The sequence below is a fragment of the Podarcis pityusensis genome (assembly GCF_964106645.2).
Source record: "Podarcis pityusensis genome assembly, chromosome: 3".
Taxonomy (NCBI): Eukaryota; Metazoa; Chordata; class Lepidosauria; order Squamata; family Lacertidae; genus Podarcis; species Podarcis pityusensis.
In genome coordinates this window covers 120,046,789-120,074,229 of record NC_138026.1, presented here as the reverse complement: position 1 = coordinate 120,074,229, position 27,441 = coordinate 120,046,789, and the positions used below count along the sequence as shown (strand labels likewise).

Here is a 27,441-nt window from a genome sequence, read left to right as displayed (position 1 = left end):
CATTAGGTCCAGTCGCAGACGACTCTGGGGTTGCGGCGCTCATCTCGCTTTACTGGCCGAGGGAACTGGTGTACAGCTTCCAGGTCATGTGGCCAGCATGACTAAGCCACTTCTGGCGAACCAGAGCAGCACACGGAAACGCCGTTTACCTTCCCGCCGGAGCGGTACCTATTTATCTACTTGCACTTTGACATGCTTTCGAACTGCTAGGTTGGCAGGAGCAGGGACCAAGCAACGGGAGCTCACCCCGTCGCAGGGATTTGAACCGCCAACCTTCTGATTGGCAAGCCCTAGGCTCTGTGGTTTAACCCACAGCACCACCCACGTCCCTAAAGCCATCATAGTCAGTGGCAATTACTGCCTCCTGCAGGAGGGAGTTCTACAGTTTAACAGTGAGTTAATGAAAGTTGCAAAAGGGATGCGGGTGGCGCTTTGGGTTAAACCACAGAGTCTAGGATTTGCCGATCAGAAGGTCAGCGGTTCAAATCCCCGTGACGGGGTGAGCTCCCGTTGCTCGGTCCCTGCTCCTGCCAACCCAGCAATTCGAAAGCACGTCAAAGTGCAAGTAGATAAGTAGGTACCGCTTCGGCGGGAAGGTAAACGGCGTTTCCGTGCGCTGCTCTGGTTCGCCAGAAGCGGCTTAGTCATGCTGGCCACATGACCTGGAAGCTGGACGCCGGCTCCCTGGCCAATAAAGCGAGATGAGAGCTGCAACCCCAGAGTCGGCCACAACTGATCTAATGGTCAGGGGTCCCCTTACCTTTACCTAATGAAAGTCACAAAAAAATCAGGCAGCGAAGAATTCGCGTTACGTGGGACAATTCTCCAGCCACTGCCCCTCCCGACTTCTGTGCCCCCTACCTTTCTCTTCCGGGGAGCAGGCTCATCAAAGAGGAAGGGGTCCAAGTCCGTCTCAAAGCCGTCATCCGGCCGGGGAGAACTGAAGGCTTCGCTCGAGTACTTGGGGCTGGCCTCAGAATGGGGTGGAGACGGGGTAGACATACAGCTCCAGTGCCCACTAGTGCTGCTACTCCCCCCGTCCGACATGTCTCCGCTTTCCTTCCACACATCACCCGCCGCTTGGGATGCTGGGAAACAGAGCACAAGAGGGGGTTTGGACTAGATGACCCTCGGGAACCCCTTCCAACCCCACGGCTCTCTTGAGAAACAATACGCGAATTGCTTTGGCACTTGGCTCACAGTTATGTCCAGTTCCAGCCCCCGTCAACGTCTTTTCTGAATTGCTTCCCCCCCCCCCCCCAGATACTAGGCCAGTCTTCCTCAACCTCAGCCCTCCAGATGTTTTGGGACTACAACTCCCATGATCCCTAGCTTGCAGAACCAGTGGTCAGGGATGATGGGAATTGTAGTCTCAAAACATCTGGAGGGCCGAGGCTGTGTCTCAGCAGCAGGAAATCTGCCCTGCATGCAAAGGATCGCAGGTTCAAATCTCACCCTCTCCAGATGGCCATTCAATCCATCCATCCATCTATGAACCTCTGTTTTGTTTTTGTTTTTTATTTATACTTTTCAAATTTATACATTTCATTAGTTTCACAATCAACTTAACATTTCAAAATTTGACTTCCTTCCCCCCTCTTTCTGCGGTTCCTTAAATTTGTTTTTTGATATCCAAATTCATTCAACTTGCTCACTTAAATTATCTACTGTAAATACATACTCTTATAAAACTGTGGGTTATTACAATGATCCTGCTAATGTTTTTAATCTGTTTACAATTGATCTGTAAATTTATTTGTTTTGCTTTTTAATTATCCATTACCGAAAAGCATATGCACACCTAGCGGAAAAAGGAAAAGCAGTTTTACAATTTTGTGATTCCACCGGAATATTGTGGGTTGTTTATGGGGTAGGACTACATCAGAGGTCTTGCTGAAAAGGCCTTCTTCAGGCTGGTGTCTTCCAGATGTTTCAGACAGCAATTTAACAAACATAAGATGAGTGTGCTGGATCAGGCCCATGGCAAATCTGGTGCAGCTTCCACCTCTCACAGTGACCAACCAGATGCCCATTATGGGAAACCCGAAAGCAGGATTCGAATACAGGAGCGCTGTCGCTTCCTGCGGTTTCCAGCAACTGATATATGAATGACTTAAGTACTGTATTTTTCACTCTATAAGACGCACCAGACCACAAGATGCACCTAGCTTTTGGAGGAGGAAAACAAGAAAAAAAATATTCTGAATCTCAGAAGCCAGAACAGCAAGAGGGATCGCTGCGTAATGAAAGCAGCAATCCCTCTTGCTGTTCTGGCTTCTGGAATAGCTGCGCAGCCTGCATTCGCTCCATAAGACGCGCACACATTTCCCCTTACTTTTTAGGAGGGAAAAAGTGAGTCTTATAGAGCAAAGAATACAGTAAATTTATTTCCATAGTCCTAAGCTGGGTATGACATTGCTGGACAAAGCCTAACCAACTCAAAAGGGATAACCTTTGAGCAGGCGTCCACAGGATCGCACCTGCGAAATTTGCATCTGTAGAGGAGGACAAGAGAATAAATCCCACACGCTCTGAGTTTCCACAACTGCGCTGCCAACTCAAGTCGATCAATGGCCTTTCCCACACTGGCAGAGTCCTATTTTTAACTTGATTCCTGGGCAGCACCTCTAAATAGAGACGCCGGCTCCTCTGGGTGCCCCAGGACCCGTCGCTCCCATAATAGGCCCGGGCATCCGACTGGAAACGGCGGCCGGGAGTCGGGTTACGTGCTCCGTGCCTCTCTCTAGGAATGTAGACACCGTCCCAAATGCGGCCAGCTGCCCTTCCAAGCAGCTGTCCGACGGCAGGGCCGGGCGGAGGGCACAGAGAGGGAAGCAGACGGTCACAAACAGCCACCCTCAAGGGACTGGGCTGGCGGTTTCCTCGGCCAGCGAAGTTCAGCCACCATCTCCTGGCTGGTTTGAGAAGGCGACTGAACCAGACGGTCACAGGGGGAGCACAGGGGTCCCGTCAGACCTCGGAGGGAGATGGGGCAGCTGTTGGAGGGGTGAAATTGAGTGCCTTTCTCGTTCAGGGCCTGCTTGCGGACGAGACGAGCCACTGTCCTGATCCAGGACAGTGTGGCTCAGTGGTTAGAGCAGAGGGGGGGTTAAATCTTTAACATCAGCAGTCAGGAGCGCTTCAGCCCTGTTTTTGAGTTCCTGCCCTGTCTTTGAGTTTAAACAGCTTATCTCGTATTTCTTTGTAAGTTTTTCTTAAAACCATTTTTGTAAGCGTCTCAGCCCTGCTCTTGAGTTTGATATCACTTAAAATCATTCAAGGTTTAAAATTCTTTATTTCCTTCTGAGGAAACTGATTAGTTCAGTGAAACGAGTTTTGTGGCCGGCATCTCGTTAAGTCTTTGTTTAATTCTAGGTTAATTTCCCCCCCCCAAAAATTGTTTTTTTGTTATTCAATTCTATAGTCGATTACCTCTCATTTCAGGGATTTTCACGGCAATTATTTTGTTTTGTGTAATTTCTTGGTTCCGTGACTGTCTTTTTTTCACAGGTTAGAGCAGGCTTCCTCAACGTTGGCCCTCCAGATGTTTTTTTTGACCTACAACTCCCATGATCCCTAGCTAGCAGGACCAGTGGTCAGGGATGCTGGGAATTGTAGTCTCAAAACATCTGGAGGGCCGAGGTTGAGGAAGCCTGGGTTAGAGCGTCAGGCTAGGACCTGGGTTCAAATGCAATCGCTCGGCCACTGAGCACGCCGGGTGACCTTCGGCCAATCGCTGCCTTTCAGCCCAACCTCCCTCGCAGGGGTGTTGGGAGGATTCAATGGGGGGGGGGGGGAAGCCTCATATGACACCTTGAGCTCTTTGGATTTTATTTTTTTATTTTTGCAGGGTTAGGATCACGTAACCTGCGGTGAGTGGAAGGGGCCCCTCTTCCCATCCTCTAGACCAGGGGTCAGCAAACTTTTTCAGGAGGGCCGGTCCACTGTCCCTCAGCTTGTGGGGGGCCGGACTGTATTTTGAAGGGAAATAATGAACAAACTCCTATGCCCCACAAATAACCCAGAGATGCATTTTAAATAAAAGCACACATTCTACTCATGTAAAAACACGCTGATTCCCAGACAGTCCGTGGGCCGGATTGAGAAGGCGATTGGGCCAGAAACCCACCAAACCTGCCACATCTGGAACTGGGTGTAGAGAGGGCAGCTGAATGGGACGCAGCTGTGGGCAGCCTAATTAAGGACTATCCACCTTGAGCTGTCCATAAAAAGCAAGTCTAGAGTGAGAGACTAGGACAAGGAACACTGTTTTCAGGAACTCCTCGTGGTGAGAATTTTTGGGGTGAGCTGAGAGTTTGTTTGGACCCTGGTGAGAAGCTGGAGGCTGAGAGGGAGGGCGTGTTAAAAAGAAAATATTATATACAGTGGTACCTCGGGTTACAGACGCTTCAGTTTACAGACTCCGCTAACCCAGAAATAGTACCTCGAGTTAAGAACTTTGCTTCAGGATGAGAACAGAAATCGCACGGCGGTAGCGGGAGGCCCCATTAGCTAAAGTGGTGCTTCAGGTTAAGAACAGTTTCAGGCGAAGAACGGACCTCCGGAACGAATTAAGTACGTAACCAGAGGTACCACTGTATTTTAGTATTTTTGCATTAACGCAACGTTTTATGCGCAACCGTGTATTTCTGCAGTATTTCATGTTTAAGTCGTCTGTTGTCACTTCAGTTTTCTCGTATGTTTTAATCTATTAAGCCGCACAGAAATTGAATGATCAGTAGTCCATCAATCAATCAATCAATCAATCAATCAATCACCTGATCTATGTTTAGGTCACATGCTGTTTTCTGGAACAAAACCTTCGGCTAAATCATCGAGAGGAGAGTCTGAATGCTTTGTGACCACGGAGGAAACAGGACATCTGAACTGGCTGGCAAAGGCATCCCATGATTTCACCCTGTGTTTGAAGGATTGTCAACCATATGGAGCAAATTTGCTTTCCATTGCTCTGTTGTGGAGGAGCAGGGAGACCAGAATGACAATGAAATTGGAAAGCCTTTGCCAGCCTTACCTGGAGACACCTGGGACCGAACCTGGGACCTTGTGTCCCTTGCCAGTAGGCCACGGTGTCCTTCCTATTCGATCTCGGCGCATCAAGCTCACCTGGGATGCCAGCATCACCATTTGGGGGGCTCTGGACCACAGGGCTGCAAGATAAGCTGGTCAACACCATAGCTGCCATCATCTCGTCCATCTCCACAGCAGCAGCATCTGATTTCCTGCAACGAGAGACCGAAGAACAGGGTGGAGGGGGCTGAATATGAAGCCAACTTCCATGCATACAAAAACGGTGGGAAACCAGCACGTCCCAGGAGAAACGGCGCCAGGATTCGAGCCCTGCTGTCACACTTTGAACAGCTTGCATTTGTTTCAAACAGCCAAGTTACAAGGAACCAGGCAGAGGGCCTTCTCGGTGGTGGCACCCGCCCTGTGGAACGCCCTCCCACCAGATGTCAAAGCGAAGAACAACTACTAGACTTTTAGAAGACATCTGAAGGCAGCCCTGTTTAGGGAAGCTTTTATATAATAATAATAAATAATAATAATGATAACAATTTATTATTTATACCCTGCCCATCTGGCTGGGTCCCCCCAGCCACTCTGGGCTGCTTCCAACAAAACACTAAAATACAATAATCTATTAAACTTTAAGAGCTTCCCTAAACAGGGCTGCCTTCAGATGTCTTCTAAAAGTTTGGTAGTTATTTTTCTCTTTGACAACTGGTGGGAGGGCATTCCACAGGGCGGGTGCCACTACTGAGAAGGCCCTCTGCCTGGTTCCCTGTAACTTGGCTTCTCGCAGCGAGGGAACCGCCAGAAGGCCCTCGGCGCTGGACCTCAGTGTCCGGGCTGAACGCTGGGGGTGGAGACACTCCTTCAGGTATACTGGACCGAGGCCATTTAGGGCTTTAAAGGTCAGCACCAACACTTTGAATTGTGCTTGGAAAGGTACTGGGAGCCAGTGTAGGTCTTTCAGGACCAGTGTTATATGGTCTCGGCGGCCGCTCCCCAGTCACCAGTCTAGCTGCCGAATAGAATGTAGCTGCTAGCTTTTAATGTTTAACAGACCACTGTATTTTAATACTTTGTTGGAAGTTGCCCAGAGTGGCTGGGGAAGCCCAGCCAGATGGGTGGGGTATAAATAATAAATTATTATTATTATTATTATTATTATTATTATTATTATTATTATTAGCAGCTGCTATTCCTGCATTGCAGGCGTGCCACAGGTTGCCTTCGTAGGTGGGAGAGATCACCGTGTCTCGCTGGTCAGCTACTGCCTGCCTTGAGCCGGACAGTCCCTTGTCTATAAAGTACTGACCCGCCACTGTCCCTCGCTTGCTTCAATGGGTGCTTTGAGCTCAGAGTATCGCTCAACAAGCTGGCTGAATTTCTGCACCAGGGGGAAAAAAGAATCTTCCAACAGTTTGACCCCCCCCCCAAAAAAAGCGCATTCCTCCACTGTCTCCCGAGACAGACAGGTGCAAACCACCAAACCAATCAACAAGGGGGTTGGACTAGATGACCCTTGGGTCTCTTCTAACTAGAATCGTCGAACTGGAAGGTACTCCCCAATGAAACGCAAGAACCACAGCGGAAGAAGGCATTTCAGGATGGTGTCGTGAAACGACGGAAAGCATCGACTCAACGAGGCAGCAATGAACGGAGGGTTTCAAAAAGGACATTTAATTGGTTGTGTTTCAGCAGGCGTTTAAAAAGAAGGCAGCTTTGAAACCGGCACGGGGGTCAAGAAAAGTCCAGGCCTCTTTCCCCCCCCAAATCTGCACGGAAAGCTGAACTCAGCTCAGCGCTGAACTCGCCTCGCCCGCTTCTCCACGAAGAGAGATCTATAAGAGGCGCTTTTAACAGAATGAATTATTTAAGCGGCGAGTCCAAACAGCCCCCGAGAGCAGATCTGGAGAACATCACGTACCTGGAGTCAGGAGAGAAAGCTTCCCCCCCCCCTTTTTTTTTTTAAATTAAGCATTAGTTGTATCCAGGAGTTAAGAAAGCTTTCCTTACAATTTCCAGCTTGGGCTGTCGTGCAATGTCTTGGTCTGCTTTAACGCGGATGGGCTGCAACTCAGAGGTAGGCAAGGGGGGGCTACTAAGGAAGGTGCCACGTTCGGTCACCAGCATCTGCGATGAAAAGGAGTGTCTGGAAGCAGGATGGGGCCCTCCCCAGACCCTGAAAACTGCTGCCCGATTTAGGAACACGGGAAGTTGCCTTGCAGAGTCAAAACATTGGGCTTCATTGGTTCAACAGAGACCCTACCCTGCCTCTTGATCGCATGAGCTGGGGGGGTGTTCTTTAAGCTGCTCTGCTGAGGAGCACGCGGCAGTTTCACCCCCCCCCCCCAATATACCACTGGGCGATGCCGCCATCGCGCTCTGCTCCTCAAACCGGTCCTGGACGATGTATTGTTTGCTATTGCTATGCAAATTCTGGAGGAGACCAGAACAGGTTGCAATTGCTAGAAAAGGGAGACTGAACATTACAAAGAACTTTTTGACATTATTATTATTATTATTATTATTATTATTATTATTATTATTTATACCCCACCCATCTGGCTGAGTTACCCCAGCCACTCTGGGCGACTTCCAATCAAGTGTTAAAACAATACAGCATCAAACGTTTAAAACTTCCCTAAACAGGGCTGCCTTCAGATGTCTTTTAAAGATAGGATAGCTGCTTATTTCCTTCACATCTAAAGGGAGGGTGTTCCACAGGGCGGGCGCCAACACCGAGAAGGCCCTCTGCCTGGTTCCCTGTAACCTCACTTCTCGCAATGAGGGAACCACCAGAAGGCCCTCGGCACTGGACCTCAATGTCCGGGCTGAACAATGGGGGTGGAGATGCTCCTTCAGGTATACTGGGCCGAGGCCGTTTAGGGCTTTAAAGGTCAGCACCAACACTTTGAATTGTGCTCGGAAACGTACTGGGAGCCAATGTAGGTTTTTCAAGACTGGTGTTATGTGGTCCCGGCGGCCGTTCCCAGTCACCAGTCTGGCTGCCGCATTCTGGATTAGTTGTAGTTTCCGAGTCACCTTCAAAGGTAGCCCCACGTAGAGCGCATTGCAGTAGTCCAAGAGGGAGATAACCAGAGCATGCACCACTCTGGAGAGACAGTCTGCAGGCGGGGAGGGTCTCATCCTGCATACCAGATGGAGCTGGGAGACAGCCGCCCTGGACACAAAATTGACCTGCACCTCCATGGACAGCTGTGAGTCCAGAATGACTCCCAGGCTGCGCACCTGGTCCTTCAGGGGCACAGTTACCCCATTCAGGACCAGGGAGTCCCCCACACCTGCCCGCCCCCTGTCCCCCAAAAACAGTACTTCTGTCTTGTCAGGATTCAACCTCAACCTGTTAGCCGCCATCCATCCTCCAACCGCCATCCATCCTCCAACCACATGCTTGATGATGGATGCTGTAACAGATTTCGTGCATCACAAAAGGGGGGTGGACTTAGGACACCTTTTAGGAACCTCCCAACTTGCACCCCAGTTTAACAAGGCACAGCAGTGCCGCCCCAACTCCTTCAAAAGGCAAGAACTCCAGTGAGGAAGTGGGCAGCCGTTTGCAGCTGTTTTAACAATGGCGGTCCATGTTTTTAAGGAGGTCTTATCACTGCAAGCTGCTCTGGAAACCAAAGGAAGCTGGAAAAAAACATCTGGGCATAGCTGTCAACTGTCCCTTATTTGGTGGGAAACTCCCTTATCCCAGCACCGTGTCCCGCTGCTGTCCCTTACTGATGAATGTCCCTTAAATTTCCCGGGTTTCAAAGGAAGCAGCTCCTCTCCCTCCCTCCCTGCCGGCCGGGGAGGAATGAGGCTCCAACTGTGTTGCTTGGCTGCCTGGCCCGCCCCCCTCCGGCCTCCTCTCGCCAGCCTTGGCCCCCGGGAGCCCCTCCCCGCCGGGAGCCTTGGGCCCTTCTGCCGCCATCCTCCTCCTGAGCGCCTCTGCCCGTCGCCGCCGCTCTCGCTAGGACGTACTGCGGCTGCGCTGCCGAAGGACCCAGATGAGATGGGCAGCCTGGCCTATGAATTGCTGAGGAGCCTTGAGAGGAGAGCGAGCGCAACCATAGAGAAAGCAGTTCAGAGAGAGGAGGAGGAGGAGGAGGAGCAGGCAGGTGTTCCAAGGGCTAACCGTAGAGGAGGAAAGCGGAGGAAGGACCGCAAGCGCTTCTCCCATAGATCTGTAGTGGGAGACTAGCATAGATGGTCTGATCTGCGGGTTTACTTTGGGCACTATTCCCCCCCCTCTTCCTCCTGCCCCGCCTGATGGAACTGAGAGCAGCAGATGGAGCACGAGAGAAAAGATACAGAACTGCAGCAGCATCTTCGTAGCTTGGACTTCGTTTTGCGCGAAAAGTGGTTGCTGCTTGTAGTTCTTTAATTGCAGTGTTTCATCAGCTGGTGTCTTGAGCAGCAACCTCTGGAAACGAAGGGCTAAAAACCGGCGCTGCTCTCCCAAATTATCAGGTCCCTTATAACTTCGTATTTCAGCTGGTTGACTAAAATCCCTTATTTTGGCTGCTGGTCCCTTATTTTCGAGGCTGCTGGTCCCTTATTTTCAAATCTGTTAAGTTGACAGCTATGCATCTGGGGGCCACCATTTTGGTGACGCTAAAGGAACACTCAATCCACGTCGTAAGGAAATGAGTATTACGCAGCCACGAGCAAAACATCCGGGACTCACCTTTTTGGCACGTCGATGCTCCGGGAGACCGACCTGGGTCCTGGTGCTGCCGCGGCAGCTGCTTCCATGGTCGGTCTGTGGTCCATGGCCACTGGGACGGCATCGTAGCCCGTCGTGGCCGGAGCTCCGAGGTCCATCTCCAGGGCTGGGAGAGGCAAGGCCTGGATGTTAGCCAGTCTCACTTCCTCGGCTTTCCGGCAGACGTAGAAGCCCTGTTCCAGAAGAAGCACCTTCACCTCGTTGCTGAGGAGGTCGTGGTGTTCCACCAAGCCGGGGGCTTCTTGCCCTTTGTAGAAGACGTAGACCTATAAAGGGAGGAGGAAAGGCGCTCTATCATCACAGCTGCCATTTCAGGCTCAAACCCCCAAGCGCAGTGTATATTATTATGCCTTGGGTTTTCTTTTCTTTTCTTTTTTAATAAATTTTTATTAGCAATTTAAACAAAACATGTTATCTTAAACACATATCATCCTTAATTCCCCCCCATTCCCCCCCTCCTGTAAAACAAAACAACCCACCCCACCCTGACTTCCCTCCGTTCCAATCTCTGGTTTCTCTATAAATGCTATTCTCTGCTTGTTACAAATTTGTATAGATCCTTAATTTGTCTAACTCGTTATCAATACAGTGGTACCTCGGGTTAAGTACTTAATTCATTCCGGAGGTCCGTTCTTAACTGGAAACTGTTCTTAACCTGAAGCACCACTTTAACTAATGGGGCATCCTACTGCCGCTGCGCCGCCAGAGCACGATTTCTGTTCTCATCCTGAAGCAAAGTTCTTAACCTGAGGTAATATTTCTGGGTTAGCGGAGTCTGTAACCTGAAGCATATGTAACCCGAGGTACCACTGTACAGTCATACCTTGGATCCCAAACGCTGTAAAAAGTTTGTGAGTGTTTCATCAAAACCTGCCAAGGAGTCCAATTCACTTTGCTGCATCTTTAAATACTTTGTAAAAGGTTCCCATTCATCTTTAAAGTCACAGTTATCCTTGTCCCGTAGTTTATGTGTCAGTTTTGCCAGTTCTACAAAGTCCATCAATTTCCCTTGCCATACTTCTTCATGCCTTGGGTTTCCAAGTTGCAAACCACCCTGAGATTTAAGGATGAAGGGAAGCGTGCATATCTGAGAAATAAAATATACTAAACCCCTGAAAATAGGCCCCATTGTGTCATAGAATCATAGCTTTGCAAAGGACCACGAGGATCATTTGCAGTGCAGGAATCTTTAGCCCAACATGGAGTTTCGAACCCACGGCCCTGAGATTAAGAGCCTCGTGGTCTCTACCAACTGAGCTACCCTCTCAGTGTCCTGAAGACAATTGCACCTTCAGCCCAGCAGGAGTGAAGAGGGTGTTTGACTAGCAAAGGCTGTGCTATTATTCCCGCGATTTGTTGGGTTCATTGACTTCCGAAGCACCGTCTCAATGCAATTCACACCTAAGATAACTGAAAGCACAAATGCATTTAAAACGAATCTGAAATCCTAACAAGCAGGTCCAGTATACCTGAAGGATCATCTCCACCCCCATTAATCTGCACGGATGCTAAGGTCCAGCGCCGAGAGCCTTCTGGCGGTTCCCTCCCTGCGAGAAGCCAAGTTACAGGGAACCAGGCAGAGGGCCTTTTCGGTGGTGGCACCCGCCCTGTGGAACGCCCTCCCACCAGATGTCAAAGAGAACAACAACTACTGTACCAGACTTTTAGAAGACAACTGAAGGCAGCCCTGTTTAGGGAAGCTTTTAATGTTTGATGCATTACTATATTTTAATATTCTGTTGGAAGTCGCCCAGAGTGGCTGGGGAAACCCAGCCAGATGGGCGGGGTATAAATAATAAATTCTATTCTATTCTAAGCAGACACTTGTGCTTGAGATTCCTGCATCTCAGGGGGCTGGACTAGATGTCCTTTGGGGTCCCTTCCGCCTCTACAGTTCTACGATTCTATGACCCATTTATCCAGCTGGGACAAGCTCATCTGGGAGACCTGATATCCGCGGCCTAGATGGGTTTCCCCTCTCCACAGTGACCTAATTGGACACAGAGCCACTGCCTTAATTCCCAAAGTCTATTTTTACGTATGTAATTGTATCTGGGCCCACTTGTGTTAGTTATTCCTGGGAGCTATTTATAGAGAACTCTGGTTACCCTATGGAAAGACTGAAGGTGCTGTAATGTACAAGCCGGTATGGAATGGGCAGCAGAAAACGAGAGATAAAACAGCAGCCTGTTTGGAGGATAGATTAGCTGGGGACCAGACTCAGTGGCTCAGAGTAGCATCTGCATATAAAATCCTAAGAGGTTGCTGGATCAGGCCAAGAGCCCGTCTAGTCCAACATCTCAAAGTGGCCAACCACAGGTAAAAAGGTAAACAAGGTAAAGGATCCCTGGACAGTTACCGTATTTTTCGCTCTATAGGACACACTTTTTCCCCTCCAAAAATTGAGGGGAAATGTGTGTGCATCCTATGGAGCGAATGCAGGCTCCCTGGCTTCAGCGATAGCAACGCGAAGCCTCCGAAGCGCAGAGGGAGAGCTCCCTCTGCGCTCCGGAGGCTTCCCGTTGCTTTCACTGAAGCCTGGAGAGCAAGAGGCATCGTTGCACACCGACCCCTCTCGCTCTCCAGGCTTCAGGGATAGCCGCCTGAAGGCCTTCGGAGCGCAGCGCAAGTTCCCGCTGCATTCTGGAGGCTTCAGGTTCCTTTCACTGAAGCCAGGAGAGTCTTGCTCTCCCGGCTTCAGCAAAAGGAACCCAAAGCCTGAGGAATGCAGCGGGAACTTGCGCTGTGCTCGGAAGGCTTCAGGGATAGCCGCGCGCAACCCCTCCGGCAGGGAGAGGCTGCACACGGCTATGGCTTCTTTAGCCCTGCGCAGCCTCTCCCAACAGGGAGAGGTTGCGCGGGGCTAAAGAGGAAGATCCATCCCGCTCGCTGCCTTGGCTTGTGCCATAGCCGCGCGCAACCCCTCCGGCAGGGAGAGGTTGCGCGCAGCCTGTACATTGCTCTTTGGGGCTGGGGGGGAAATAAGATTTTTTTTCTTGATTTCCCCCTCTAAAAACTAGGTGCGCCCTATGGTCCGGTGCGCCCTATGGAGCGAAAAATACGGTATGTCTTATCAAAGGCAACTATGGTTCGTTGATGCATAATTGGTGGGAATGGCCTTATGTTTAAAAAAATTCATTTATACAGTGCTTTTTTCTGGGGGAACGGATACCCCTATACATTTTGCGAATCGAAGTTTGGCCTCGTTGAGGGGCAGTATTTCAATATGAGTAGGAAAATGAGAGTACTCCCAAACATTTTTTTAAGGAAAAAAGCACTGCATTTATATAGTGCTTTACATTTTAAAGGAAAAAAACCAAAGCTGTATACAACACCTGAAAACATGAAATCGCTCACTCTGGAATATAGCTGTAATAGAGGGAAATCATGCATAATTTGAGATATTGACAAGGACCAGAACCCCTTTTACATGCTACCACACCCAGCAGAACAAATTGGTTCGGTTACCTTTTGTCCTGGTTGTAGGAGTGGCCAGTTCTGGCCCTGACCGCCAGAGTCTCCGACGGGCTCTTTGAAGCGGCCGTCTTCACACGAAGCCAGACGAGGAGACTCTTTGGGGTGCTCCGTCTGCAAGGGAGGGAGCTGGGCCATCATCAGCACCCCGTCCCCCAGCAAGGGGGGAGTGGAAATTCGGGCGCCCAGCAGGGACCGCTTCCCCAGCCTCCTGGAGAGAACACTCGCCATTTCGGACCCGCTGCAGAGAGAAAAAGGGGCAGCAAAGGTTAGGTCACAGGAGATTGCATTTTCACATTTGTTTTCTCCATAAAATCTATCCACCTCTCGGTTGTAAAACGAACAAACCTCAAAGAGGCTTACAAAGAGAATAACGCTGTAAAACTACAGTCATACCTCGGGTTACAGCCGCTTCAGGTTGCGGTTTTTCGGGTTGCGGACGCCAAAACCTGGAAGTACCAGAACGGGTTACTTCCGGGTTTCGGCGGCCGCGCATGCGCAGAAGCGCCCAATCACAACCTGCGCATGTGCAAGTGCGGGTTGCGAATGCAGCAGGTTGCGAACGCACATCCCGCACGGATCACGTTCGCAACCCGAGCGTCCACTGTATCAGTAAAAACGATGCTTCAAAACATTCAAAAATATAGTATATTCAAAAATATAGTATATTGAGAAGACTATAGTAAAGGCGCTTCCCTAATGTCAAGTGGCAGGGAGTTCCAGAGTACTGATTCTGCCACCCAAAAACGGATTCAAGTTACAAAAGGGGAGATTCCGTCTAAACAGTGGAACAGTTTTCCTTGTAAGGTGGTGGACTCTCCTTCCTTGGAGGTTTTCAAGCAGAATTTGGCTGGCCATCTGTCCTGGATGCTTTAGCTGAGATTCCTGCATTGCCGGGGGTTGGAATGGATGACCTCCAGGGGTCCCTTCCGACTCCACCGTTCTATGATTCTACGAAACGCGGAAACTGTAACCATGCCGGTTCTGCCAATCACAGATTTGTAGTGTTGAAAGGGAGCCCTGAGAGGGTCATCTAGTCCAACCCGCTGCAATGCACAAAGTGGCCGAATGGGCTTTGATGGAGTAAGGCAATGCAAAATACAAAGGTTCTGGCTTGACCTCCAGAAACGCCCCCCCCCCAGTGTCACAGTTCTCAAAAGCACAAGCCAGGCCTTCAAGCAGAGTTAGAACAGCACTCCTTTGCACGATGGAAAATATTGGTAGATTCAGAGCATCTCCTCTGTATGCAGAGAGAGACCCCAATTCAATCGCCAGCAACTCCCAATAGAACTGGGAAAGATCCCTGACTAGATCCCTGGAGAGCCACTGCTGCTGGTATTGAGCCAGATGGACCAATAGCTCTGACCCAGTGAAAGGCAGCTAACTAGGAAGCTCTGATGAAATACGGGTGGAAAACTGCGTGTTTCAGAACCGCAGGGGAAGCAGAAAGGGGGTTGCTGTGCCATTGCAAGCCTGCAACGTCAGGAAACATCGCCTGAACAAACCCCACCAAAACGAAGGCAGGAGTACAAATGTGGTTTGTTTTGTGTTCTTGTTTTTATTACGTATGTCGCGTTTTCCACCTTGTGTTGTGAACCGCCCTGAAATCTATGGAAGAAGGGTGGCATGCAAATTCAATTTAAAAAAATAATAATAAATTTTATTTATACCCCACCCTCCCCGGCCAGAGCCAGGCTAAGGGCAGCTAATACCAGTAAAATTACAATTATAGGGGAAAAAACAATTTAAAATGCAGGTTAAAACGCAATTTAAAATGCAGCCTCATTTTAAAAGTAGCCCATAAATCAAAACCACAAGGGGAGGGAAGACACAAGGGTTAGACTGAGTCCAAACGAAAGGCCAGGCGGAACAGCTCTGTCTTGCAGGCCCTGTGGAAAGATGTCAAGTCCTTCAGGGCCCTGGTCTCTTGTGACAGAGCGTTCCACCAAGTCGGGGCCAGTACTGAAAAGGCCCTAGCCCTAGTTGAGACCAATCTAACCACCTTGTGACCTGGGACCTCCAAAATGTTGTCATTTGTGGACCTTAAGGTCCTCCGCGGGGCATACCAGGAGAGGCGGGCCCGTAGGTACGAGGGTCCTAGGCCACATAGGGCTTTAAAGGTCAAAACCAGCACCTTAAACCAGACCCTGTACTCCACCGGGAGCCAGTGCAGTTGGTAAAGCACGGGATGAATGTGATCCCATGGCAAGGACTCCGTAAGAAGCCTCGCCACGGAGCGGGGACCCTTTCAAAAATCACAGGCGGATGAAGCCTGTGACCATGGGACTCGGCGGGCACCTTTAGCGCCCCCCCAACCCGCAAAGGAACCCACTAACGGGCTCCGGAGCGAAGAGGGGGAAGTGGCACGGTGCTGAGAGTCAACTGCTTCTTTCGTGGAGCGAAGCCGCACAGCCGTTGCCGGAGAGCGCTGCCTTTTTCCTGGGACAATTTGGCTTTTAAAATAATCACCCGTGAGTACTTAAATCTCGGACAATTGGACTCTAAATAATGATTTGTGAGTAGAAAGGAAAATTGGACTTAAAAATTTATTTTAATTTGGCACTGAAATGGGAAGGTCTAAACAGGAAGTCAGCCTTCCGTTTCTTTGTAGATAGATCAAAGCAAAGACATGGCAAACTAGAGTTCAGAAAATTGCCTGTAAAGGATTAACTTCCATCATTTAAAATTGTTGAACCCCCTTCGGAAGCAGGAGAAGAGGGGGGATTTTTTTCGGACTGTTTAAACCTGCAGAAGTGAGTGTAAAGTAAAGTAACTTTCCACCGTCTTGATCCTGGAGCGGGGTGTCAGGACTGACGTTCTTTGGGAAGCTCATTGACCAGAGACAAACGTTTTTGACAGATAGTTAAAAGAAGAGAAACATAGTGATTCCACTGTTCCTTTTTGCATTTTAAAGGAACAAATATTGACAAAATATCTGAAAAAGGAAACTTTGTTGTCAGATCTGCCTTTAAAAGAAAAGAATAAAAAGAAGTTCTTCCCCTAGAGGGAGCCTGTGAAACAGTTTCAAATTCTGAATCGGGGAGCTTGCAGCTGCTACAGATTACAATCGTGGGAATAACCTTCAGACCTTGCAGAACAATGTATTCAGAAGCCCTGCTGCGTTCTTTCTGTAAAACAAGTGCCCTACTGGAACAGCTATATGAGAAGACGGACTTGATGACTGATGCGATCAGAAATTTTGGACAGGCAGTGGGAAATTATATAGAGCCCACCCAGGATTTAAATCAGGAGTGTGCTTTGACAGAACAGATGAGAGAGGATGTTGCTGAACATTGGGCGCCAGAAATGGAAGGAGCTGCGGCCCAGCAGGAACATGAGTTCTTGGATTTGATAAATGAACTTGGAAAAAGCCAGATTTGGAAAGATAAAGTTTGGTTTGGTTTGGAAATGGGGGGCTGGATAGACCCCCCTATGCAGAGATGTTTGGACTTTTCAAGTCTGGCAATGGGCCGTGAGATGTTTGGGGTTGTGGGGGCTCTTAATTTTGGAGGGACTTTGAAATATGTTTTTAAATACCACATGGAGTTTAGTGGGGACTATGGAAAAGGGGCTGATTTGTTGAGAAGGGTCAAAAACATTGTTAAGTTGGAGTTCCCACAAGTGAAAGGAGCAGGAGACAAAGTAAAGTACTGGTATAAATATGAAGAAGAGCCGCGGAAGGGACATGGAAGGGACTTAAGGGCCTCGGACATAAGATTACCAGGTTAATGCGCCAGATTGATGAGATAGAAAGGACTGGCAAAACCCGGGACCAGGAGGAAGAGACGCTGGATGAAGATTGGAAGAAAAGGGGGAAAAAATTATTAGGATTGTTTTATAAAATTGGTGAACGTTGGAAAAATGTTGGAACGAAATTATTTGGCTTTAGCAAAAATGTTTAAAGAATATGTAAGAATATTATGGTTATGAGAAATTGGTATAAATAAGATCTAAGTTTTAAATTTTAAGGTTTTTTATAGTAAGATAAGATAAGATTAAAATAATGAAATGATAGAATATTATGAAATATGGGGGGGAAAGGGAGGGGTGAGGAGGTCAAAGAAAGAAGGTAATGACAATTAAGGATTTGAGAATATTGGATTTGTTTTTAAATGTTTGTGGCATATTTTTGTTTTTTTGATTGTGATGTGTTATTTTTTGATTCTGATTTTTTTCAATTTGTATTGTTTGATTGTGGCTTGTTTTTCCTTTGTTTTTTCTTTTTCTTTTTCTTTTTCCTTGTTTCTTTTTTGTAACTCTAAAAACTCTTAATAAATATCATTTAAAAAAAGAAGAAGAAGAAGCCTCGCCACGGCATTCTGCACCCGCTGGAGTTTCTGGGTCTAGTAAGTAACAACTTCCCAACAGACTGAGCTCTGCAGGTCTGACTGGGCCACCTTGCATGCGGCCATCTTTTGTGGGAACTCCAAAAACACCACATACGGGTGGTCGTGGCGCGATGGGTCCATGCATCTGGCTACTAACCAGAAGGTTGGTGGTTCGAGCCTGTTAAATTGTGGGTGAACATATCAGACGACACAGCGATTCTCCAAAACAGTTCTTGTTTATTCACAGGTCAGAACAGAACTGAACTGAAGGGTTCAGCCAGCCTGCTTATATAGAGCTCCACTACAACGTAACTGTAACAACTTTCTGTAACTATCCAATCACTGAACGTCACTTTCGAGCCCTTATTTGCATATGTGGACCTGAACTATCTACAGTATCCCCCTGCTGGCCCAGGGTGAGAACTTCAGTACATAACAGAGCCCACCTAGGGATGGCTGTGGGCAGGATCCCCGCTCTGAAGGGGTGGGACTAAATGACCCTGAAGGTTCCTCCCAGCTCTACAATTCTGTGTTTCTATGAAACTCTGGAATTCGATTCGTCGAAGCACCGTAGGGGGTTGGACTAGATGCCCCCATGGGGTCCCTTCCAACTCGACAATTCCACGGTTCTGTTCGATGAAAAGCTCTGCAGCAAGCCGTCAGCTGTGTGCTGGCGGCCTTGCGCGATGTCTAAAAATACAGAGCGGGGAGGCTGAGCCAGCCCAAAGAGAGGCACCAGGGAGACCTGCCCCCCAGTCCCAAACGCAGGGGCCTCTCAAACAACAATCGCCTTCCCAGTAGAAGCTGCTTTCAATGCGGTTTGACCAAGCCTGGGGTGTCTCGGGAGCGGTGGCAGAGAGGCAGGAGAGAAAGAGAGCTTCCTTGTGCAGCGAGTGTTTGTGCAGCCAAGTATAGTAGAGATATTCATTTATTTTGCATTTGACCAGGGGAGTTTTTTTAAAAAAGCAAAACAAGCCGGGAGGATGGCCGGCAAGCAACGCCGGTGCCCACGCGTCCGTCTCCCCCTCGCCCCCCAGGGACAGCGCTGGCAGGAAGCGGCAGACGAGAAGCGGAGGGATGGCTTTTTCAACAACCGGATGAGCCTCGGCTGTGTAAACAGAAGTTTGAGCTTCCAAAATTCGGCAACTATTCCGCCTGTATTGAAAGAAGGCTGCAGCCCAGCAAGCAAGGTTCCCAGAAGAAGCCCGAGCTCAATCAGAGCCCAGAGCTCACCTCTGGAATCTGCAGCAGAAAGAACATGTCTTCTGGGCATGTGCAGAGGGCCTGGCTCGGGGTTGGCACCAGGGACGGGCACCATACAGGGGACCACCAAACCTCCATTCTCTCTTCTTTTTTAAAGTAATTTTTATTGAGTTTTCCACTAAATCATATTCACATTTTATCACATAATTCTATGACTTAATATATCACTCTGTAAGAGCATCGGCCTCCTTCCCTCCCTCTTTCTGACTTCCACATAACTTTCCATATCCTTTGCATTTCACTTATTTACCCTTTGTCAAATTATAATATTTCACCTTATTATCGGCAAATCAGTTCCTTATATTTACATTACAAAACATTTCAATTCACTGAGCCCGGCTTCGGCTGGGGAGGGCGGGATATAAATAAAATTTTATTATTATTATAAACAACATAAAGTACATTGGGTTTACGTTGCTTTAATTGCCACACGTGCAGCGCTCTGCAAACACTCAGAGGGGATCCTGCCATCGCATCGCCAGCAAAGGACAATGATTGCATGGGATGAAGAGGCTGCAATTCCCCCGTCAAAGATGGTGGGCCTGGGTCACCAAGGAAAACTTGGTACCTCAAGCCAATCTCCAGAATGCTCCAGTAGAAAGCGAAACTCCCAAGAGCGGTTCTTTGACAACATTCCCACGAAATGGAAGTTTGGAATTGGAGTTAGGCGGAGTTGACAGACATGTCTCAATCCAGGGGCTTCACCCCCTTGCTATAGGCTCATCCAAATGACCCATTTACTGAACGCTCATCCTGATTCGCTTGCGCAAAGCTTCCACGGAGGTTAGACGGTGTCCAATCTCTACAGAGCATACGTTCCAATTTATTCACGGGGCGGGTCTACAACGACATCCTGACATGCCGTGCATCTTCCCATTAACCATTTGTTCATCCCACACTTTTGCGCGCATTTCGTCATCGCTCCCCAAACCCCTTTTTAAAATGGGTGTGTTGCGCTAGGACAGCAGCGCACTTTAATCCACTTTTAACTGTGCAAACTTCAGATTCCAGCACGTGCCTGGATCTCTCCCAGATTATATTGCCCATCTGAAGGTGACCATAAAGGTAAAGGGACCCCTCACCATTAGGTCCAGTCGTGACCGACCCTGGGGTTGTGGCGCTCATCTCGCTTTATTGGCCGAGGGAGCCAGCATACAGCTTCCGGGTCATGTGGCCAGCATGACTAAGCCGCTTCTGGCGAACCAGAGCAGCGCATGGAAATGCCGTTTACCTTCCCGCTGGAGCGGTACCTATTTATCTACTTGCACTGTGACGTGCTTTCAAACTGCTAGGTTGGCAGGAGCTGGGACCGAGCAATGGGAGCTCACCCCGTTGCGGGGATTCGAACCTCCGACCTTCTGATAGGCAAGTCCTAGGCTCTGTGGTTTAACCCACAGCGCCACCCGCGTCCCTGAAGGTGACCATAGCCAGATAGGAATGCAAATACAACTTATCTCCATAGCCTTTCCCCTTAATTTTCCCCCCAAATCACTTCCTATCCAGGAATCTGATAGGGATCGAGATGGTGAAAAGTTGGAGGAATGGGTTGAGAACAAGTTTAGCCAACAGGGTGCTCCTCTGGACTAGATCCAGTAGCCTATTCTTCTCTTCAGTTCCCGTCACCCCTACGCACCAACGATGGTAGCAGGAGTTGAAAAGGTGTACAAAATGGTGACTCAAAAGATCAAGGGGGTGGAGGGAAGGTTGTGACGCTTAGGACATCTTAGCTTAGAGAAAAGGCAAGCAAAATGCAACACGATAAAGGTTTATGCAACTATGTTTAGCGTGCAGAAAGCGGCTAGAGAGACATTCTTCTCCCACTCTCAAAACACAAGGACTTGTGGACGTTCAGTGCTGCTGACGGGTGTCAAACCCTGCTGTGCTGCCTGGCCTTTAAAGCCCTAAACGGCCTCGGCCCAGTATACCTGAAGTAGCGTCTCCACCCCCATCTTTCTGCCTGGACACTGAGGTCCAGCTCCGAGGGCCTTCTGGCAGTTCCCTCATTGCGAGAAGCAAAGCTACAGGGAACTAGGCAGAGAGCCTTCTTGGTGGTGGCTTCCGCCCTGTGAAACTCCCTCCCATCAGATGTCAAAGAAATAAACAACTATTTGACATTTAGAAGACATCTGAAGGCAGCCCTGTTTAGGGAAGTTTTTAATGTTTGATGTTTTATTGAGTTTTTAATATTCTGTTGGTAGCTGCCCAGAGTGGCTAGGGAAACCTGACCAGATGGGTGGGCGGAGTACAACTAAATTATTATTATTATTATTATTATTATTATTATTATTATTATCATTACTACTACTACTACTACAGTGGTACCTCGGGTTACATACGCTTCAGGTTACATACTCCTGTAACCCAGGAATATTACCTCGGGTTAAGAACTTTGCTTCAGGATGAGAACAGAAATCGTGTGGGGGCAGCAGGAGGCCCCATTAGCTAAAGTGGTGCTTCAGGTTAAGAACAGTTTCAGGTTAAGTATGGACCTCCGGAACGAATTAAGTACTTAACCTGAGGTACCACTGTACTAATAGGTCTAAGGCAGTGGTGGCCAAACTCGGCCCTCCAGATGTTTCACGACTACAACGCCCATCATCTCTAGCTAACAGAATCAGTGGTCAGGGATGATGGGAATTGTAGTCCCAAAACATCTGGAGGGCCGGGTTTGGCCACCACTGGTCTAAGGGGTTGGACAGACCCTGCTCACCAGCCATCACAGTCAGGGATGAGCATGCTGGCCTGCTCAAAGAGAAAGCCAAGTTAAGACGCAGGACTGGGACTTGGCAAGTCAGGTCTTGGCTCAACAATACCTCTAGAAAGGCAGGATATAAATAATTCCAGTAAACCAGTTAAAAATATCTCATGGCTCTGAGCAGCCTCTACTCCGTGGCGGACATGCCCTCATCTGCGAAATGGGATCAGTCTGGGCCCGTCTTACAGCATGGCTGCTTTGCTGAGTAAGGAGCTGTTCTTAGCCGTCTGGGCTTCCAGACGGAGCGGGCTAAAAAATCTTCCAAGATAATTTTAGGCCACTGAATTCTGACGATGCAGAAAGCCCTTTTAATAGCCATGCATGCGAATTCAGGCTGCTCTTCAGTCTGAAATCGACTCCATGAAACAAGACAAAATGCCCATTTTATGGATGCTATGGGTGAAATTCTGCTGCAGTCGCTACCTCATCACACCTGGGTTTATTTTATCTATCTGTTGCATTTATATTCCGCCTTTTCTTCAAAGCTCAAATCGGTAACGACAATTCTTTTAATCCCCAGAACAACTCTGTGAGGCAGGTCAGGCGACGAAGGAGAGTCACCCCCTTCCGGGGGGGTCCGTTCCACTGCCAAAACTGCTCTTACCGTCTGAAAGTTCTTCATAAGCAGGCATAGCCAAACTCAGCCCTCCAGCTGTTTTGGGACTACAACTCCCATCATCCCTAGCTAACAGGACCAGTGGTCAGGGATGATGGGAGTTGTAGTCCCAAAACAGCTGGAGGGCCGAGTTTACCTATGCCTGTTCATAAGGGTTAGCTGGAATCTCCTTTCTTGTAATTTGAATCCGTTGGTTTGGGTCCTCTTCTCGAGCTGTTGTTGTTGTTATTTAGACATTTAGTCGTGCCCGACTCTTCGTGACCCCCTGGACCAGAGCACGCCAGGCACTCCTATCTTCCACTGCCTCCCACAGTTTGGTCAAACTCATGCTGGTAGCTTCGAGAACACTGTCCCACCATCTCGTCCTCTGTCGTCCCCTTCTCCTTGTGCCCTCCATCTTTCCCAACATCAGGGTCTTTTCCAGGGAGGCTTCTCTTCTCATGAGGTGGCCAAAGTCTTGGAGCCTCAGCTTCAGGATCTGTCCTTCCAGTGAGCACTCAGGGCTGATTTCCTTCAGAATGGAGAGGTTTGATCTTCTTGCAGTCCATGGGACTCACGAGAGTCTCCTCCTGCACCATAATTCAAAAGCATCAATTCTTCGGCGATCAGCCATCTTGATGGTCCAGCTCTCACTTCCATACTTCACTACTGGGAAGACCACAGCTTTTACTATACAGACCTTTGTTGGCAAAGGTCTTCTTCAGCTAAACATCCACATTCCCTCATAAGGCTTGGTTTTCCAGACCTTGATCATCTTGGCTGCCCTCCTGCGCACACCTTCCAGCTTGTCAACATCCTTCTTAAATTATGGCACCCAAAACTGGACACAGGACTTCAGGGGAGGGTTTGACCAAGGCAGAAGAGAGCGGGACGCTGACTTCCCTTGATCTGGACCCTCGACTTCTGTGGACGCAGCCTAGAATAGCATTAGCCACCTCAATATCACAGTCACCAATGCGGATGTGTGGACTGTTGGCGATGACCCAGGATGTTGGTCTTTGCTCAGGCTGATGGTGAGGCTTGGTCAAGCAGTTGGCGAATCTCTGTAGAGCTTACTTGGTGCACTGTCAAGGCTACATCGTCTGCAAACATCTCTCAGATAAGGATCCATTTTTGGTTGGTGTGGAGACATGTCAGGTTGAACAGGCTCCCATTGCTCCTTCAACAGAAGTACAGTGGTACCTCAGGTGTCTGTTCTTAACCTGAAACTGTTCTTAACCTGAGGTACCACTTTGGCTAATGGGGCCTCCTGCTGGCGCCGCACCGCTGGAGCACAATTTCTGTTCTCATCCTGAAGCAAAGTTCTTAACCCGAGGTACTATATCTGGGTTAGCGGAGAGTGTAACATGAAGCGTCTGGTAACCCGAGGTACCACTGTACAGTCATACCTTGGATTCCAAACGCCTTGGTACTTGGACGTTTTGGCTCCCAAACACCGCAAACCCGAAAGTGAGTGTTCCGGTTTCCAAACATTCTTTGGAACCCGAACATCGGACGGAGCTTATGGGGCTTCCAATTGGAAGCCGCACTTTGGTTTCTGGACATTTTGGAAGTCGAACAGATTTCTGGAATGGATTCCGTTCAACTTCCAAGGTACGGCTGTACAAGCTGTCTTCAGACGAGCTGAAGGCTGTTGTTTAGTCGTTTAGTCGTGTCCGACTCTTCGTGACCCCCTGGACCAGAGCACGCCAGGCACTCCTGTCTTCCACTGCCTCCCGCAGTTGGGTCAAACTCATGCTGGTAGCTTCGAGAACACTGTCCCACCATCTCATCCTCTGTCACCCCCTTCTCCTTGTGCCCTCCATCCTTCCCCACATCAGGGTCTTTTCCAGGGAGTCTTCTCTTCTCATGAGGTGGCCAGAGTCTTGGAGCCTCAGCTTCAGGATCTGTCCTTCCAGTGAGCACTCAGGGCTGATTTCCTTCAGAATGGAGAGGTTTGATCTTCTTGCAGTCCATGGGACTCTCAAGAGTCTTGGAGAACAAAAGGGAGAAGAATATGCCAAAGAGGTTTGGTGCAAGAACACAGCCCCTTTTCATACCACTCTCTGTAGGGAAGGTGTCCATCCTATTGTATAGTGCTGTGTGTTCTTGCAGAAGGATACAATCTTCTTGCAAAGCTCAGGTAGAAATCTCATTGAGCAGAGTGAAGAGTCCTTTTTGGCCGACGAGGTCAAAGGCCTCCATCGGGTCTACGAAGGCGATGCTGTCCTAGGGGCTTCTGTGCCCTTGGCATTTCCCCTGCGGCTGGCGCAACGAGGAAATCATGTCGACTGTCGACCTCTGAGCTCTAAAGCCGCATTGTGACTGTCTGCGAGAGACTGTAATCTGTTGAGAACCACACGGGCAAAGGCTTTCCCCCACAGCACCCTGCAGGGAGATTCCCCGGTGGTTGTTTACAAAAAGATACGGCGATAAAGCTATGAATAAGAAAAAGTCAACCAGGACAGCCTACGCCTCCCCTCTCTGCTTCCATTCTGTTCTTTGTTTCTCCATCTCTCTCACACACCCCTTCTCTTTGCAAGAGCACTGCATACCTGCAATACCTGCAGGGGGCGGACAGGTGGGTGGGTCACCCAATGAGTAAATCAGAAGATTAGGTCTGGTCCCATGCTCTGCTCACACAACAAAAGCCTCAATGTGCCCCACCCTCCACAGGTAGGCAGCAGGACAACACCTAATGCTGCTGTTTATTATATTTTTATTTCGGTTCCACTTATTTTTTTACTACTACTATTATTATTATTATAAATAATAATACAGTGATACCTCTGGATGCGACCGGGATCCATTCTGGAGCCCCATTCGCATCCAGAGCAGAATGCAACCTGTGTCTGTGCGTGCACAGGTCGCGATTCGTCACTTCTGCGCATGCGCGTGACGTCATTTTGAACGTCTGCGCATGCACAAGGGGCGAACCCCGGAAGTAACACGTTCCATTACTTCCGGGTCGCCACGGAGCACAACCTGAAAACACTCAACCTGAAGCGACTTAAGGTATGACTGTATGCGGGTAGCACTGTGGTCTAAACCACAGAGCCTAGGGCTTGCCGGTCAGAAGGTCGGCGGTTTGAATCCCCGCAACGGGGTGAGCTCCCATTGCTCGGTCCCAGCTCCTGCCAACCTAGCAGTTCGAAAGCACGTCAAAGTGCAAGTACATAAATAGGTACTGCTTCGGCGGGAAGGTAAACGGCGTTTCTGTGCGCTGCTCTGGTTTGTCAGAAGGGGCTTAGTCATGCTGGCCACATCACCCGGAAACTGTACACCGGCTCCCTTGGCCAATAAAGTGAGATGAGCGCCGCAACCCCAGCGTCGTTTGTGACTGGACTTAACCATCAGAGGTCCCTTTACCTTTACCCCGCTCATCTGGCTGCGTTTCCCCAGCCACTCTGGTCAGCTCTCAGCAGAAATGTAGAAAACACGATAAAACATCCAACATTAAAAACTTCCCTAAACAGGGCTGCCTTCAGATTATCATCATTATCATCGCATTTATTTATATCGTGCCTTCCCCCCCCCCCCCCCAAGACTGGCTTACACAAATTAAAACAACACAGACGAAACATGAAACACACACACAAAAATTAGAAATGATCATTAAAATTAAAAAGATGTAATATAAAATTTAAACGATATGTTGTTTTAATATACCAGCGGTCGACAAGCTTTTCAGCTGCTTTGTTAAAAAAAATGTAAAATCGTACAGCTCCTTGCACGCTGCGTTATAGAGAAATATTTAAGTCGTCCATCAAGACCCTCCACAATTTTCAAGTGGTCCGTAGGGGGCAGGAAAATTGCAAAAACTGCGCCCTATACAACTAGCACTGAATGGTGAAATGTCTAGGAAACCAAGTAAAGCAAACCTTTAAAAAAATGCCTCAAAAAAACCCAACCCCAACTATTTACTGAAGCACTCCAGAAAGTCTGTTACGCCCGAAGCATATTTGAGCAAAATATTAACTCTTTGATTGAAAGCAACTGTAAAAACTATATAAAGACTATTCAGAGCAGGCAAAGTATCACGGGATTCAAAATTCTGTGTCTGTGTGTAAAGAAAACACAACTTGTTCATCTTCAAAAGTACAATGTCCAGGTCTTAGGCTCCCAGGTCAATGGAGAGGAAGCGACAACTCACACCTCAAAACGCAGGTAAACTCATCCCGGAGGCCATCAGAATGCAACCCGTGAATTTCGAAATCCAGTTTCCTGGTGCCAAAGTTTTATTCCAGTCAGCAAATATTGAGTTTGGTCACCCACCCACACAGCTGCCAGCGACCCGAAATTTCACAGGGGATGTCACAAGTTTTGTGCCACAAGGTTGTGTTTTGAGTCGCAAGGCAGAGGTCTTTGCTGTCTTCAAGGGGACCTACTCGCAAGTAAGGCCCGCCTAGGCTGCAGACTCTATAGACTCCTTGCCTGGGAGTAATTCCCACTGAAGACAGCGGAACTTACTTCCAAGTAAACACGCACAGGACCGCACCGTTAGCTTCTGTATGTATTTTTTTAAAATAAAATAAAAATTGAAGTACCATACACAACCTCTGCAAAATTTGCTTGGCCATTTAAATCCAGGTGAAACGCGATATGCTACTACCATTGAGATGTTACCATTCTGTCCTTATCTAGAGAGCCAGTGGTGAAGATTGTCAGTCAGACTAGCACCTGGGAGGGACCTGGGTTCAAATCTCGCCACTCGACGTTCACTGGGTGCCCCTGGGGGCCAGTCCCTGCCTCTCAGCCTAGCCTACCTCACAGTTGTTGTGGGGGTTAAATAAGGAGGGGGAGATCCACAAAGACCCCCTCGAGTTGGAAGGGACGTTGTCTAATACAACCCCCCCATAATGCAGGATAGCAATGCTATAAACAAATAAATATTATCATTATTAATAGGCTACACAACATTAAACTAGGCTATGCAATGTTGCAACCACTATAAAAACCTCCAGCCGACCGGGAGAATCCGTGACCAGAAAGAAGGGGAATATCAAGAAGAACGGAAGAAATTTAAATATTATTTGAATAAATATTGTAATATTAAAGATTTGTAACTACTTGAAAGAATTAATTAGGCTTGGGATTAAATAGGGACTAAATAAATAAATAAGAATTATTCCATAATAAAAGTTAGGAAATATGATTATGACCGGATTATTGTTATATGAAATAATGATATCGGAAACTGCTACAATCAATTACAAAGAAATTCAGTTGGAAGAGATTTGAGGAAGTCAAGTAATATGTT

The 27,441-nt window shown here is 48.5% G+C and overlaps 1 protein-coding gene across 1 annotated transcript in view; it reads right to left on the bottom strand.

The window, feature by feature from the left end:
- The window catches only part of ZNF395 (zinc finger protein 395), a 55,117-nt gene that overhangs the window by 15,128 nt on the left and 12,548 nt on the right, over nucleotides 1-27,441 (bottom strand). Inside the window, exons 2-5 of the mRNA XM_080998270.1 lie at nucleotides 13,235-13,481; nucleotides 9,728-10,032; nucleotides 5,125-5,240; nucleotides 767-1,088 (exon numbers count right to left, since the gene is read on the bottom strand). Of these exons, the coding sequence (XP_080854396.1) occupies nucleotides 767-1,088; nucleotides 5,125-5,240; nucleotides 9,728-10,032; nucleotides 13,235-13,471 (980 nt within the window). The 5' untranslated portion in view covers nucleotides 13,472-13,481. The remainder of the gene's footprint in view (nucleotides 1-766; nucleotides 1,089-5,124; nucleotides 5,241-9,727; nucleotides 10,033-13,234; nucleotides 13,482-27,441) is intronic.